The sequence below is a fragment of the Epinephelus fuscoguttatus genome, linkage group LG4 (genome assembly GCF_011397635.1).
Source record: "Epinephelus fuscoguttatus linkage group LG4, E.fuscoguttatus.final_Chr_v1".
Lineage (NCBI taxonomy): Eukaryota > Metazoa > Chordata > Actinopteri > Perciformes > Serranidae > Epinephelus > Epinephelus fuscoguttatus.
The window spans coordinates 15,981,326-15,997,418 of NC_064755.1; the positions used below are offsets into that span (position 1 = coordinate 15,981,326).

General features: G+C 45.8%; 1 protein-coding gene across 1 annotated transcript in view; it reads right to left on the reverse strand.

Annotated features, from left to right (window-relative positions):
* hipk2 (homeodomain interacting protein kinase 2) overlaps positions 1 to 16,093 on the reverse strand; it is a 76,050-nt gene that overhangs the window by 41,780 nt on the left and 18,177 nt on the right. The window contains exon 2 of the mRNA XM_049573398.1: positions 14,347 to 15,526. Within this exon, the coding sequence (XP_049429355.1) occupies positions 14,347 to 15,526 (1,180 nt within the window). The remainder of the gene's footprint in view (positions 1 to 14,346; positions 15,527 to 16,093) is intronic.

The following is a 16,093-nucleotide window of genomic DNA, read 5'->3' on the forward strand; positions in this document are numbered from 1 at the left end:
GGATTACTCTATATTTATGTGGATGAAGTAAATTGCAAACAAATCCACCAATGCTACTAAGAAATAAAATATCACCCAGGCTGAAGATACAGTATGCTCTGTGTGGTGAAAAAAAAAAGAGAGAGACCTGCAAGCGAGCCAGCACTAGAGGGGGTGTGAGATCTCCACCTCCTCATCAGTAGGCCTAAAGTCTATCCCATAGACACTCTGGAACCCAGTGGGGAGATCAAAGCCTGTGTGATCCAGTGGCTGTTATATCACCCCCGGCCTGCTCTCCCACTGCGGGGCCTCCTGTTACGGCGAAGGCAACAGGGAAGAGAGGGAATACAAAACAACTGACCTGGTCCCGTCTATGCATGCAACCTTCCAGGATCTTTACAGAGGATTTAATTCCTACCCCGCCGCCGCCTCCCCTCCCCTGCAACTACATTTACATTCCATTTTGCATTCCATTAATTTCCATTTGACCACACTTGCATGTTTTTGCAGGCAGCATGAATAGTCATGAGCTGCACATGCACAAAAAAATTTATGTAGTCTCAAGAACAAAAATGGGTTGAATCTTTTTTCAGTTATTGTTAAGCCTCTGCGGGACCCAATTTGCTATATGTATTCTTAATTCAACATTTATTTCACGAGGCTTGTCAATTAGGACAAAATAGCAGCCTGCTGTCCCCGCTCCATTGTTCACCTTGTTATAAATTTGAAAATCAGCGCTCCCTCCCTCTGACCGTCCTTTCCTGCGCGCTTCGAGACGAGGCGAGGAGACAGGCATGATTGGACCCTGTTTTCTTGCCTCAGTGGAAAGGCATCTCAACAGGCCCGCTATTGACCACATCCACCAGGGGAGGGAGCGGGTCAATGTAACAGAGAGCAGGGGACCATTTTGGACCACTTAACTATAATCAGTAAATGCACCCCAGTTGCAATTAGCGCAGGGCCACCCTGAGAGTGTTCGTTTTGCTCACAGCTCTGTCTGTGTTTTATTCTGCTCCACAGGAACCTTGTAATGCAAATAGCGCTCCTCACTCCCGGCTTAACAACGGGAAAGGAGGCGGGAGGTGTGTCGGAGCATGCTGCTGTACTTACTTGGAGGGTGTTTCAGAGAGCACAGTTGCTGTATTGTGTTTCAGGCAGAATGTATCTATAAATCTTTATATATTCGTCTGTATAGTTCTGCTACAGCACAAAGTTACTGCAAAATAAACTTTTCAAACACAGGGATCATGTGGTGAGAGCAAACTGAGGGTCATCATCTGTTGTAAGCAGGCTCAGCATTCGTGACCGATGATTTGCTCTGGTTCAGGGTCTGCCCTGTGTCAGCTGTCTGCAGTATATCTAACAGGGCTGTTATGACTTGTCCTCAGATGCTTCAGCAGCCAGCTTTGTGCAATTAGCCCCACAAACGAAATGGCTCCTTTTCATAAATCAAGACTCTGCGGAGCTTGAGAAAGAGAGGCTTTATTTAAGGCTGAAAAACAAAGAGGAGACAGAAATGTGACAGGTAGCTGGTGCTATCACACTGAGCCTCTCCAATGCACCAACTCTCTCCTCGACTCGTTTATGATTCACTGCACTTAGTCATCCCCTTCTCCCCCCCACCCCCCTACTCCTGCGAAGAAATGGCAAACAAAACAGACAGACGGACAAACAAACAAACAAACACACACACAGGGCGCCTTTTTAACTGACGCTGGCATTTCTGCAGAACAGGTGCTGTAGTTATGATTGATTCGAGCTGCAGTGTGCACTGACGATTCAAAGAGAAGAGAGACCTGAGCACACAGACGTGCACACGAGTTCAAGGAGTTTGTTAAACTCTTTCCTCCTGCGGTAACGTCTGCCTTTGACTGATCTGAGAGCAGAAGAGTTAACTCAGGCACAGCAAGGGTGTCTGTGATGATTGTGGGTACAGATATTCGACTGCGGGACACCTGTTAGTGCACACACACCCGCACTAAGGAAGGCACAATAAAGTACCTGACCTCCTTTTCCTCTAACCACCTGTTTACTGTGCTTAAAGGAAGGAACAGTACCCATATTTACACTTTTACCACAACTCCTCTGTGCCTCATCATGCACCTCACCTCAACATGCACATATTCAGTACGCGTAGATGAAAAGATATCAGCTCGACATTTCTTTATTTTCACCTCACTAGCCGAGGATGTGAAAAATGCAAAGCTCCTGCTCAGACGCCGAACAACCGTAAGAAGAAATACAACACTGGCACCTATACATCTGAGCTCTGAGCCCTTATGGCCAGCTGAGAAGGATGACGCTTTGTGATCCTATATGTCCTCTGGATGTGATGATTGAAATGCCAGGCAGATTTGCGTGAGGGACAGAGGTCAGGATAAAGGAAATGGAGGGAGGGAGAGAGGGAGGGAGGGATGGAGAGAGACAGGAGGACATCGGGGAGAAGGGAGGGTGGGAGGTTAAGATGACAGAAGATGTTAAAAAAGAAGCAAAGAGGGGAAAAGGGGAGAAGGGGCAGGGATCACTAATGAAAGTTCCCTGCTGTTTTCTCAGCTGTTCTTCTTGGTGCCCAGAGCAGTGCTGAGTACGAGGCCAGAAAGTCCGGGTATGTTAAATGGGCCATCTCTCCCTCTTCCTCCCTCTCTCAGACACACACTCAGTGAGAATGGGGAACACACCTCAAAAACCACATCTTTGTGTCTGACTTGAAGCCTCATTGTCACCATGGTGACACTGTGAGCAACAGGGTTGGCGTGGACCTTTGGGGTTTCTGTGCTCCTCCAGCACCTACTTGTCAAGAGCTTGGCACACATATTGACCCAGGATGGAAGCGGAGAATGAGCTTCTCGGCATCACCTTATTTTTGCATTTAAAACCTGCTTCAAAACTGGAAAAGATGCAAGCACATTCAGTAGCAGCAAAGTCATGCCAAAGACTTTTTTAAGAAATTAAAAAATTTACTGCGGAGCTGCAAGAGAAGAAAGTGTTTCTGCAAGGTGAGCCATGACTCAAAGCCAATAATAATAACATTGTCATGAGTAAAATCTATACTTTTTTTCTGCGCTGAGAGGGAGCACAGACGCACAATGCACACAGCTGGTAACAGGCTGCAGATGAAAGCCAATTTGGTTTCTTTGTGTAACCGAGAGCTTCAGTTGGACCACAGGTCCCTGTGGAACAAAGACGGAGAGAAGCGAGGGAGAAAGAGGAAGAGATCGAGAGCGAGAGAGCGAGAGGGAATGAGATAGTGAAAGGGAGGAGAAGGAGAGGTGGGCAGAGCGGAGAGAGAGTGAGTGAGTGGGGGGAGGGAGAAAGACGGGGCGTCCTGGCCCACCTGGGCAAACAATAGCAGCGAGATGAGAGTGTGGCTCAAGGGCCCTCCCTGTCCCTAAAGTACACAGCTGTTGGTTGGGGCAGGCAGGCAGATCAAAACAGCCCCGGTCTAATTCAGGTGTTGCACCTTCAGAGGCACACGGACCAATTTTGGAACAAGAGCCTTGGTTGCTATGGCGACGGCCGCAACAGAGAGACTCCTTTTTTGAACTCGTGTGAAATGATGCACGTTAATGTTCTTCATTCATTTCCACAAATACACACAGTGCAGAAAACAGGCAGAAAAGATTTGTGTGCACTTTTTAAAAAGACACAAGGACGTTTTATTTAAGTCATTGATGTTAAATGCGTTTCCTGCTTAAATGAGAGCATTATGCTGTTGTTTATTTGCGTGCTGAAAGCAGCCTGTGAAAAATCCAGGGTTGCGTGTTAATGGATTTGTGTAATATGTCTACTGGGTGTACTGAGCCTTGATTTTTGCTTGAGGTGTTCAAGCCTTCAGTGGAATACATACAGTACAGGAAACATTCTGTATGCACTTTAATGTCAGCATTTGTTGCTGTTGATTAATGTGAGAAGTGAAGTGCTGGTGAATGACCTGTGAAACTCAAGGATGGTACGTACATTGATGGCAAACAGAGTCTGCTTGAAGCCAGTGTGTATATGTAAATGTGGCATAAATAGAACCTCAGAGGGGGGGAAATGCATGTAATTCCCTTTTGCGGGGTACAAGGACAACACTGTAGCAGGAGATGGAAAGATGAGACCTGCAGTTATAGTGAGAGCTTTTAATATGGTGCAGCAAGATCTCATCTTTCCAGACCCTGCCTCAGTTTCGTCCTGTCGGTTGAAGCTTTAAGTTGGCTGATGTGCAAAGACTTCTTCACCTTTAGACAACGGCACTGTCCTTGTTTAAAGAGAAGCCATCTGTTTGATGATATATAGATTCTGGCTGTAATGAAAGACTGTGCGGTGCGCTTTTGCTGCCTCCCCTGACGTGCCTGCTGTGTTTAAAGGGGCAATGTGAGTTATGCCCGTTTCATGCTGATAACACTAACAGACATGGCGTGTTCGCTCAGGACAGCGATAGCTGGCCCGGGTGCAAACCCAGTGCAGCATTGCATGTGCTTACTGTAAGGCTATTGAGGTTTTTGAATGAAGCTTTGAATGTCATATTTTAAGATGTTATCACCTTACAAATATTTCTTTATCCTTGAGAAAAATCCTTCATTTGAATGAAGTGATTCGTCACATTAAATGAGTTAGTCTTTTTTATTATTCATCAACTTTCTTTAATGAATAAAAGTAATTTATGGTGCTGTTAGATTGCTGCTAGACCGCGCTGTTAATACAGGTGCATGCCTCCCTTTGTGTGCAGCAAGCAGGAGCAGAAAGTTCTTTGTCCGCAAATTAAAGCAGAATAATTTGTGAGATAGCAATGTTTGGAATATTGGAGATGATCACGTCTGACTTCTAGACTTTATAACACTCTGGAGTTATTGGAAATATTTGGATCACACTGGAAGTCTGGAATCTAGTTATACAAATACTATAATATTAATAGTACTAATGTAACCTAATCTTTACCTGCAACAGACATGCAAAAAAAGCTGCAAATGTTGATTTGGAATTCGAATGTCAATGTTATGAATAAAGCTTGAAGCTTCAAACTATCCAGTAAAGCCCTAGTTTACTGTATATGTGTGTGTATATGCACAAAACGCTTCCTATACGCCGTAAATGAGTCGATCCTGCGGGGCCATTTGGTGGTTTGAGGATGTGAACATTGAACAGGTTGTGTGTAGCAGGACAGGACATAACCTCTGTGTTTAATCAGCCAGTCACACACACACACACACACACACACACACACACACACACACACACACACACACACACACCAAATTGCCTGGTACGGTTGAGCAGCTACTGTTCACATTTAGAGTGACTGATTTGCCTATTGTTCTTTTGTTTTTTCTTCTTCTTCTTTTTTTATTCTAGCATTTCTGCGTTTTCTGCTATCTACAATCTGACTGGAACATGTTCTTTTGGTTTCCTCTGTGGGCTGATATATAGCGTCTTAATGCTCTTTGGTGTCTCCCAGCTTGTGCACTCAATAACCAGCTGAACTCAACAGACAATCCGACGCTCCTCGCTCATAAAACACTGGGATTAGTCTTCAAAGCTTGTTGGCAAAGCACACAGGAGAAGTTCATTAGTTTGCATTGCTCTTTTTTTTTGTCAAATTTAGCAATGCAGCGGTTTGAATATGGCAATAAACTATAACAGTTTTTTTCCAGCCTGTCTGCAGCACTGGTGTCTAAAGCAAGGAGTTTGCACAGAAGTAGAAGACTCAAACACCCTTGGATGCCGCCCCATTCCTAATGCTAACCCTTTTAATATTTAACCAGGATCCAATACAGGAGTAATTATTTTTCCAAACAAATTATGCCTCAGGCCCAAACCGCCGCAATCTGATACACCATAGCGATACATTCTCTGTCACAAGGCGCTATTAGTCATTTTAAATTATTTATCAAGCTTGGGTGAAATAGGATTTGCTTCAGACCTGTTTTATGACTAGCATACTGCTTGAACAGAATCTTGAGTGGCCTTTATATTCCAAAAAAGCAATTTCTATGAAAAGCTCCTCCAGCTCATCCTCAGAAGAAAAAACCCCGGAGACGTCCATATGTGAGGAGTTCACTGAGACACAAGGTCAATAAAAGAATGACGATGCTGACATACACTCTGTGGAAACAGCCTTTTCTTAGGAACAAGATTGCTATGAAAGATTCAGACTACTGCGCAATGGTAACAGAAAGCTACATCTGATCCTTTGTGTTGATAAATGTCATGTCATAAACTTCCCTTACCCTTTCACCCTTTTGTTGACCCGTTCAGTTCATAAACTTCCTCTAAATCAGGACTGTGCTGCGTGTCTTTAAACCTGAGATACTGTTGTGTTGTTGCCTGAGTTTCATTTCATACCTTTTTCTTTTCATGGATATAAAAATTCCCTCTTAACTAAAGCGAAATGTCTTTTGCAAAACACCCCTGATCCTATCTGAAATTGACTACTATGAATGTGAACAAAGCGAGGCGTTAATAATTGGAATCTAAAAGTCACATGGCGATGTCGCTTTATGACTTTATGAGCGCTGCTGAAAATAGCCTGTGTGGTAAGAACAGAGCCCCATTTAATTCTGCCATCTGCAATGAAAAATAGCAACATTTTTATAGAGCGACAACTGTCACCATGAATATGAGCTATGTTTAACTGGGCTGTCGAACATCTTCTATCAAACACGATGAACACGTTTAGGAAAAAAAAAGGAAAAAGGGGAGGGAGAGGCGGGACATAAAAGCAAGCGGATAAAATCGTTAAAATGGCAGTTAGAGGAAAATCAAGTTATTGTGTTGAGCCAGGGATGATACTAAATGAAAAGAGAGAGACAGAGAGATGTGAAGAGAGAGGGGGGGGGGGGGGTCATCAAAGCCTCTTTTTCTTTCTATACAGGGGCCCCAGCTGGCTGGCTGAGCGACGGAGAGCTCTGCCCACTTGCCTGCCGCAAATTAGCCAAACTATTTACCCTCGTATATGCACATTAGCAAATTCCTCCAATTGAGAAAACAAATGCATCTGTTTTGTTCTGTTGAAAACTTCATGGGAGCCTGCATGGGCCTCTGCACACCAGGCATTCTCTGTCAAAGTGGCAGTCAGTCCGAACAGACACACACACTCGCGCACATACATACACAGCCAGCATGGAGCCAATTGGAGGTCCCTGCCGGGCCTCCCCAATCCCCCCCAATCCTCTCCCCAGCTGGACAGCTATAGCTTGGATCAGTCTCTCTCAGTGTCTCCCTGCCCTGTGCCTGTCTCTTTCTCTGACTGTTGTTGACAGTCTCTGTTTTTTTGTCTTCATAACTCTCTCTCTGTAATAAGACCATTCTCAAATTCAGCAATACTCCCATGACCCGCTTTTAAAAAAAACGAGGAAAACCAGGGTCCCAAAACGAACATTTTTTTTTTCTTTAGCAAGTCTTCATTGCCCTTGCTGCATATTTTCCATCCTGGTGCTAGCTTTTAAATATTCATGCAAGTGGATGGAAGAGGTGAGAGGGGGGTGAAGGGAAGGTGAGGGGAGGTGGGAAAGAAGAGAAAGGGAAGGAGGGCGGGAAGGAGCCGAGGCAGCGCGGCGGTGGGGGCTACCCCCTTTCTGGAGCTCCCTGCGGAGGGATGGCGGGCATACAGGAATGGTGGGAGGGGGGGATCGGCAGGAGGCCTCATGATTTATTTAGACCCGGGGGCACCTGTGCCAGTCAGCCGCTGATGGCAGCCATCACCCTGCCAACCCACCGGCGCTTGACTCCAGAAAAGAAAGACAAATCTGTGGCAAGCAGGAAAATTAATATACGACTACCGCTGAGAGAAATTTCACCTGTCCAGTTAATGATTTTCAGACTTTAAGTGAGAAGAAAATTCCATTGTTCCGTGGTCGTAACCCTACAGTCGAGCCTGGACATTTTAATGACCTTCCACTTTACGATTTTCCTCCGTTAGCCCGCGGTGTTGTGTGCAGCAACTCTACAAACACCTGTAAGGTTGGACAAGCTCCTACTTGTGTGCTGCCAACATTTACTAACCACCCCAAAAGCTTAGGTGAGAGGAGAAAAAAAAAATCCTATGTTTCAAATAAGCCAATCAATATAGAGCAGACAGATTGCAGCCTCAGTGAGCTTAAGTGGGCGGCTCGCTGCGTTTTATCAAGGCAGCTTAATTTCCGTCAGCTTAATATCCTGGGAAATGTATGGAAATTGAACTGCGAGGGAGAACAAAGACAAGTAGCCAGGATGAAACGATGTGGTGAAACTCAGAAAGCTCTGTCTTATCGTAGGAACACACAGTCCCACACTAGCAGGGGTGCGCAAACACACACATGCGCCACACACACACACCCGGGGCAGCCTGTCAGAGGGTATTGATAGGCGTATCCATCAGCTAGGTGGCCAAGTTCACTTTTTCCTTAAGAGTTAAATAATTCTCATTCATTATTTGCCAAAATGACTGTGAGCGCTTGACTACTGTATATGTTCCGATGCATATGCTTGACTACCGGTAGTTAATTAGCTTAGCTGCTACATGTCTCCTGCTTGCCGGCTGCTCTGTGGAGACACATGGAAGAGCTGCCCAGAGGCAAATTATAAATGAGAAACAGGTTATTAGGATTCTGTCATGCATACTAAGGTATTATGACTGTCATAAAAAGCACAGTAGTGAATACAGGGAGCAGTAATTATCATTTTAGGGGTCTCTCTTTTATGTGCTGCTTCCTGATAATGGCTGATGATTTTCAGCCTCTACTGTCAACAACAACAGGATATGGCTCGGGCCCTGAGTGGTCACAAGTGAGGAAATATGAAGCTAAATAAAAAGTCAGCAAAAAAAAGTCACAACGTGCCACAGCAGCCACCCAGTCAGGCTGAACCTAATGAAAGCTCATCTGCATTAGTAATAATCTGCCACTGCTTGGGGGAAAAAGAGCGCTGTTCCAGGTGCTGGTGAGGAATGCAAAACAACGACCTTCTACACACACACCCGCCTCCGTCCCTCTACCCTCTTCTCCCCCATTCTCCTTCCCGTTCAAGACACTTTCCCGAGGATCTTCACACAAACAACACCTGCACTATTAACAGCGCCTGCTGCCATCGCGCGAATCTGCCTCTCCGTCCTCTTCTAATCCATCTTTCCTCCGTGGCAACCCGATCCTGGCGTTTACCTACCTTTCTCTCCCTTCCTGGCACACACACACATGCACACTTTAACACACGCTTCACAGAACAGTAACTAATAGCAACCTCATTCATTAAAACACCCCTTGATGTTTCGCACGGAGGCAGAGTAAATGTGCTGGAACGCCTGCCCTGTCTGTCTGGTTGTGCAACGCCAACAACAGATAGAGAGACAGATAGACAGGTAGGGCAGGGGCTCGTCTTACACTCAGCCGCCTCAGCCCGAGCAGCGACTGCATCACCCCTGATGGAGACAGATACATATTTCATTAAGGCTTCAACATAAGCCCGGTGGTGTCAGAGATCCCACTGTAGCATCAGCTGCGCCCCATCTTTACTGCCAACATGAATGAAAAGATACCGGCTCTAAAATTAGAAAATGCAGAGAGTTCCATAATGTGAGCTTTTTGTGAAGTTTCCATCTGGATGCATTAAGATCTCTTCTGCCAGAGGCCTTTTTCTTCAAAGTGATAAGCACCGAGATTACACAGACAGTGACCACTTCAGATCACTGGTGACACCAACAAGCTCTTTCCTCCCTCTAACACACTGTTGACTCACTTTCCCTTCACCCACAATGTCTAATAGGCTAATTCCTCAGGCACTACTGATGTATCGTATGCACCATACAGGCCTCTCATGCATGTGTGAAGCATAAAGTCTGTGATGTGTGCAGGTACGAGCTGGCAGGTGCTGACATGTGTGCAATATACAGCTTCAGGCGTCTGACTTGTTAATATAAAGATGTTTAATTACTAGAGGAAATGGCTCTGTCCTTTTCTCTTTCTCTCTGTCTCGTGGCAATTAGGCAAGCCTCTGTAAAACTGCCACTGCGAGAGAGCCTCTCTGTATGCGCACGGAAAGAGAAAAGAGAACTATGGAAATTAAGGTGAAAACTGTTTACAGCTGTTTCTGAATGGCCACACTCAAAGGTGGGGTGAAAAGAGAGGGGCTGACGCAATAATGAATTATTTAAATATTGGGGATAATGGTGTGCACTTTTTAGGCGGTCTCTCCGGGAAGCCACTCGTGGTGTTGCACGCATTCACACACACACACACACACACACACACACACAAAAGTAAGAATGAAAAGAGAGCTCGGGAGAGAAGTTTAAGCTCTGCATGATTTCTCACCTCCACCTTGGCCTGTTGTTGCATGAAGTGGGTTTGTCGGTTTGCTTAAGTTTCCCCCCGAATCCTGACATTGGGAATATGTGTTGGGAGGGGGTTTCAGACTATCTAACCACTTCCATGGATGTATACTGATCCCTTAGGTGTATACTAAGGCGTTAGCGATGCAGTTGAGACCGGTTCCAAATTGAAATCGGAATTGTATGCCTCTAAGCTTATCAATTCCTTTCATCAACGCTGGCATGCAAAACAATGACATCAAACTCATGTATCTATACGCTGCTGGAAACTGGAAACACACAGGAGTCATGGCGGAGTGAAAGAAATGGCCCAAAGCTTGGCTTCACTTCACGAAGTAAGATGACAAATGTCTATAAAATGATCATTTCAAGTTTCAAACAATGTGCCGAAACATCTTTCTACGCACTATGGGTTTAAATTCCAGGAATGTCGTGTATTTGACACTGCACACTAGTGCCACCGCTTTCTAACAAAGCAGCAAGTCCGTTACTGAGGGTAAATGTCCTCTGTTATGGGAACATTAACGCCACGGAAGCAGGCTTTTTCTTTGACTAACACTTAAACAGTGGAGCTTTTGCACACCCAAGTCTACTCTGTTTCTACACCATGTTCAGACTCAGAGATAATAAACAGTTGCACTGATGCTTAAACCTGTGACGGCCTCCTTTTTTCACACAGGCGTTAGGCGTTCTGTGATGAGGAGTTTTATAAAATTTAATATGAGTTTGGATTCAGGTTTCAAATTTTGTCAAACTCTGTTGTGTTTGAGAGTCAGACATTAGACTCAGCTCCGTGCAGACCTCCACATAAAGGCAAACACTGCAGTCCTTTGGAGACATCAGAATCCCATTACCTAAATGACGAGCCCTTTGGACAGTCCGGCAGACAGTCACGTAAGGTGAAAGAGTGTGTTCTCCTAACATCCCTGCCACTGTCTGCACATTACACCTCCCTCCCTCTACCAGCAGCCACCACAAGGCCGGCTCCTGCCAGCTGCACTGCCTCGGGAAACTTAACATAAACTTAAATAATGTCTTGCTGCATTCCACCCATCTCATGGCCTTTACCCGATGAGATAAATAGCACCAACATGCCCAACTGGGACAAGACAATAATCCCTTTATCTGGCACAGGGTAGGCTTGACTAGCCGGCTTACCTGTTACATCATTAGCTTTAGGCAAGAGGGGAGAAGGGTAACAGGAAAGGAGAGGAGGATAAAGAAAGTAGGACCAGGGTTAGGTCACATGTTGATGTAATGAGGACGTAAACGCCACACAATAATTAAGAACAGGACAGAAAGACGCCGTAGCAGTACACACAGAGCTTAAGGTAATAATATATTTAAATAACAGTGGGGAGACTCTATTCAAGTACAGTAGCACCGAGTATAAGAGTGCTACAGACAGGCCTCTTTGACAAGGACAGATGAGCTCAGCTACATGAGCCTGTACTCGCTAAGCACTGAAGCGAACAAAGTTGAAACTCTAAGCACCCCAAGAGCTGTTCTTGCAAATACAACATCACTTGTTTACCTTGAACACTGGTGTTTTATTTGCATGAGTCAACCTTGTGGAAAATCCATAAGTCATTTGCAAGGCTCTTACAGCACATGTGACGCTATCTATGGCATCCAAATTGCAAACAGCCATGTGTGAGGGATATGAAATTCCCACCAAATGGATGTAAGCAAAAGCGAGTGATTATGGCTTTGTGTGTATAATGTCTGCAAATGGGCATAAAATGACTCTCATCTAGATGAAAAAATTGAGAAAAAAAAGAAGAAAGAAGAAGAACGTTGCTCTCACGATTCCTCCTCATGTCATCTCACCTCATCAACCAAAAAAAGAGGAAAACTTAAGTGCACGAAGACACAAAATATTTTATTTAACAAGAATCAAAGAAGACGTCGGGGGGATGTTTTCGCTATTGTGGAGGATATAGAGTAACACAGAGCCGGCAGGTTGGAGCTGGCAAATCCCACCTGTATGTAATCTCTACCCAGTAAAGGTACCGTCTGCACAACAGAAACAGAAACTATCCTGCAATCTTCTCATCTGAAATCATCAAAGATGGTTTGATGTTCTCCTCTAAGCTTTTGAACTCACCATGAACTCCACCCGCAGCCCAAGTTTGTTTGCTGCCCAAACAGCATGTGATGCCGAGACACCCGTAGTGCTCATCTCCCATGAGCTCATTCTTTGAATTGAATTGTAAGACTTGCCTCATTCCTCACAATGAGAAAGCAAACACACTCTCGCTGTTGACATATTGTACGCGGATGACATTATGCAGTACAGACAGCGCTGTCACACACACATACCACTCCCAATGCCTCAAACCAGGGTCACCAAGTCCCTGGTTTGGGGTTTTTGGTGGCTGGTGGGTAATTTTCTGGTCAATGTCAGCCTTTCTTTCCCCTCCTCCGCTGCCAAGAGGAAATGAAGGGATGATCTCTTCGCTCTCCTCCACTCGTCACTCCCCGAAAAAACAAACAGGAACATTTTATGGCCCTGCTTGTTGACCTACAGCCTAGGAGCAACAACAACAGGCTACTAGCAGTGTTTACTTCAGGATGAGCTACTTAAACTGATATAACAGCACTGCCCTGTTGACAGCACATACAATCCAATTCCCATACAGGGATCTTAATATGTTGTAGGTTTAGGAGACGGTAACACAGTTCAATAAACACTATAGCTCAGATAAAATAATAAGCCTGTCAGATGTAATGAAAGGTCAGGATCTGAGGGGTTTTTTTTATCTTCTGAATGCAGCAGTTTGAATCCAATTACCAAGCACAAGTCCTCTATATTGTAAGCCTTGTCACCTTCCTGTTTTAACAGGAAACAATAATCCTCACTGTAGCACATTTAAAAAGCCAATGATCAACTGTAAAGATAATAAAACCAAACTCTGAATCCACTGAGTGGAGGCCACAAACTTCTCTACACAGAATCTACATTATGCTCAGTTGCAGAGCCACCACCTGGCATGTGTCTACGGGTACATGTGTGTGTTTATGCGTGTGGTACCACGGCTCACACACACCTGTTCTTCCCTCAGCCCCTGGCCCCGGCACCAGAGCCTGAGCCCCAAACAAAGCTTCTCTCTGTACGGACATGGACACTGTTTGATTCCTTGCACAGTTCCCCCCCAACACTGCCTCCGCTGAAACCTAAACACTGTTTGCTATGGGTGAAAAAGACTGTTTAAGAAGTACTGGGAGAAGAAAGAAAGGCCTTCCAGAGACTCATCTGGTTCTAATGCAGGGCCCGCTGGTGTGGATTACAGGCACATATTACAGGAGAACTCAGGCTGACCCCTCATCCCTATCCCGGGGGAAATGGGAGCCAGCTATGGTGATGGGGGGCTGAGGGTCCAGGGTCCTGGGGAGCAGAGGGGTGAATAGAAGCCTGTGGGCACGCTGCCACCCCACGTGATTGGTGTCCTGCTTCAATGAGGGAGTTTCTCTGAGATATTAAAAAAAACACTGTTGCAAAACAGGAAAAAAAAAACACTTTCGTTCACTGAACCTTTCAATGACACTAAAAAATGTCATCACTTCAAATATTTGCTGCGGTCTGTCGCGTCTTTACCAGAGTTTCACCAAGTTTTGGAGGGACTAAAGAGGCCTTTGATAATCTTCAAAGTAACACTACAACATGCTTGTTTTATCACACGAAACACAATAAGCAGCTGGCTACTCAGCAAGCATTTCGAGTTTTACTGTTCTATCCCACACTGAAAAGGGGGGTTAACTATGAGAGTAAACAAGCTAACAGGAAAGCCAGAATCGGAGCGAAGAGAGAGAACTTCAGCAGCAGCTCATAAGGCTGGCAGCAGATCTGGGTGTTTGGCCAAATAATCAGCCCGACTAGGAAAACATTCCTATTAAAGCTGGGATAAATCAAACAAGATGCAGAAAGCACAATGATCATCCAAACAAAACGTGCAGGAACAAACAGAGGGACATGTCTCCTTTTGCTTTGTACCAGATCCTCTTTGCATCTGCCATGTTACATAAAATGCCTAAATTAAGCCTTTCATATCCGCCAAATGTATTATCAAAGTTGCAGCTCTTACCTGTAGTATCTGGACTGTAGATAAGTGGAGCAGACTGCTTTGGAGACATGGCTGGCTGAACCAAAGTCAATGACTTTGACCCTGTAGGGCTGTCGAGACGGGTCCACAAGCATGATGTTCTCTGGCTTCAGGTCAGCGTGGATCAGCCCCAGACTCTTCAGTTTCATTAGCGCTGTGGCCACCTGCTGCAGCACGGGTCTGATGTATTTGAGTGGCAGGGGGCTGAACTTGTTCTGCTTCAGGAAGTCGTACAAGTTCTGCTCCAGCATCTCAAATACCAGGCACGTGTGGTTCTTGTGCTGGAAGCACTCGTATGCTCTCACAAAGTTGTAGTCATCTGCACTCTCCGTGCTGAGACGCGCCAGGATGCTGACCTCGATCTGACCCTGCCGTGCATACGACGGGTGGTTTTTTAAGATCTTGATCGCAACTATCTCATTGGTGCCCCGCTTCCAGCACTTCACCACCTGTCCGAAGGTTCCTCGTCCCAAGAACTCCAGCACTTCGTACGTGTTGGTCATGGAGCAGAGCACCTCGTGTTGCACCAGCTGGTAGTCCCCCTCGCTGTTGGAGCCGCTGTTCTTGGACGTGGCGGTGGAGGTGGCGGTGGCCACTGTGGCCACTGTGGCTCCACTGGCTGCTCCGTTCTGGATCATTGGTGGGCCGTGCTCCTCAATGATCTGCACACTGCTGTTGTTGTCAAGCTCCTCACTTTTGCGTTTAAGCCCGCATCGCTGGTAGGTATCGAGGAGACTGACCGTGCTGCGGCGTGTCAGGTTATGAACACCGACTCCACCACCCACACCACTGCCGCCGCCGCCACCTCCACCACCACTGCTGTTGCTGCTGCTGCCTCCACCCCCGCTGCCCAGCAGAGACCCCACGGCCCCTGAAGTGCTGCTGGCTGAGGCGACCACAATGTGGCCCGCGCTGGCTGGGAAGATGAGTGCCTGCTCGTAGGGCAGGGTGGAGCTGGCGACCTGCAGGGAGCTGTTGATGCCGAGGGGGCCACTGGCGGCCGACAAGTTCTTGCTGCTGTTGTGGCTGTAGACTTTGCTGTGTGTGCCGTACCCTGTCATATCCCAGTTACAGCTCTGCTCCACCTTCAGTTTCTTCACGCTAAAGAAGGCACTTGATTGGAGAGTGTGAGGGGAGAACACTTGCACTTGCGAGGCCATACCTGTGACAAGAGGGGAGCGGGGGGAGGAGCAAAGAGGACAGGAGGGGAATGAAAGTGAGAGGTTAGGAAATTGAGAGTGTCTGAAACACGAGAGGTAGCCAGTAGCTTTAAATAAAGACAGCTTGGGTCAGAGCAGGTCATTAAAACACCAAGCGTAAATGCTGATGTGTCAGCATGTTAACCTCTTCAACTCTTTAACGTCATAGTAAAGAACAAGCATCAAATAACCTTCAGAATGTCATTAAGCAGTTGTTGTTTTGGCATTAAATAGTTTCTCTGAACTATCAGCTACAATTTTTTTATTCAGAAACTGCGTCATTAAATCTCGTGGGAAAGAGGCTGCTGTTTTAATACAATTCACTGTTATTTTTAATATTGTTATATAGCATAAATAAAAGCCAGAGTGTTTAGCTGAAAGATAAGCAGGTTTAGATGGAGTAGTGCTTATGCAAACCACTGGTTCATGCAGAGGAAATGCCATTTCCCCACTGTTCCCATCTGCAGCAAAGTAAATAGGCTGAGTGAATACTAAAAGAATACCCTTTCATGGGACACTCCACAGAGACA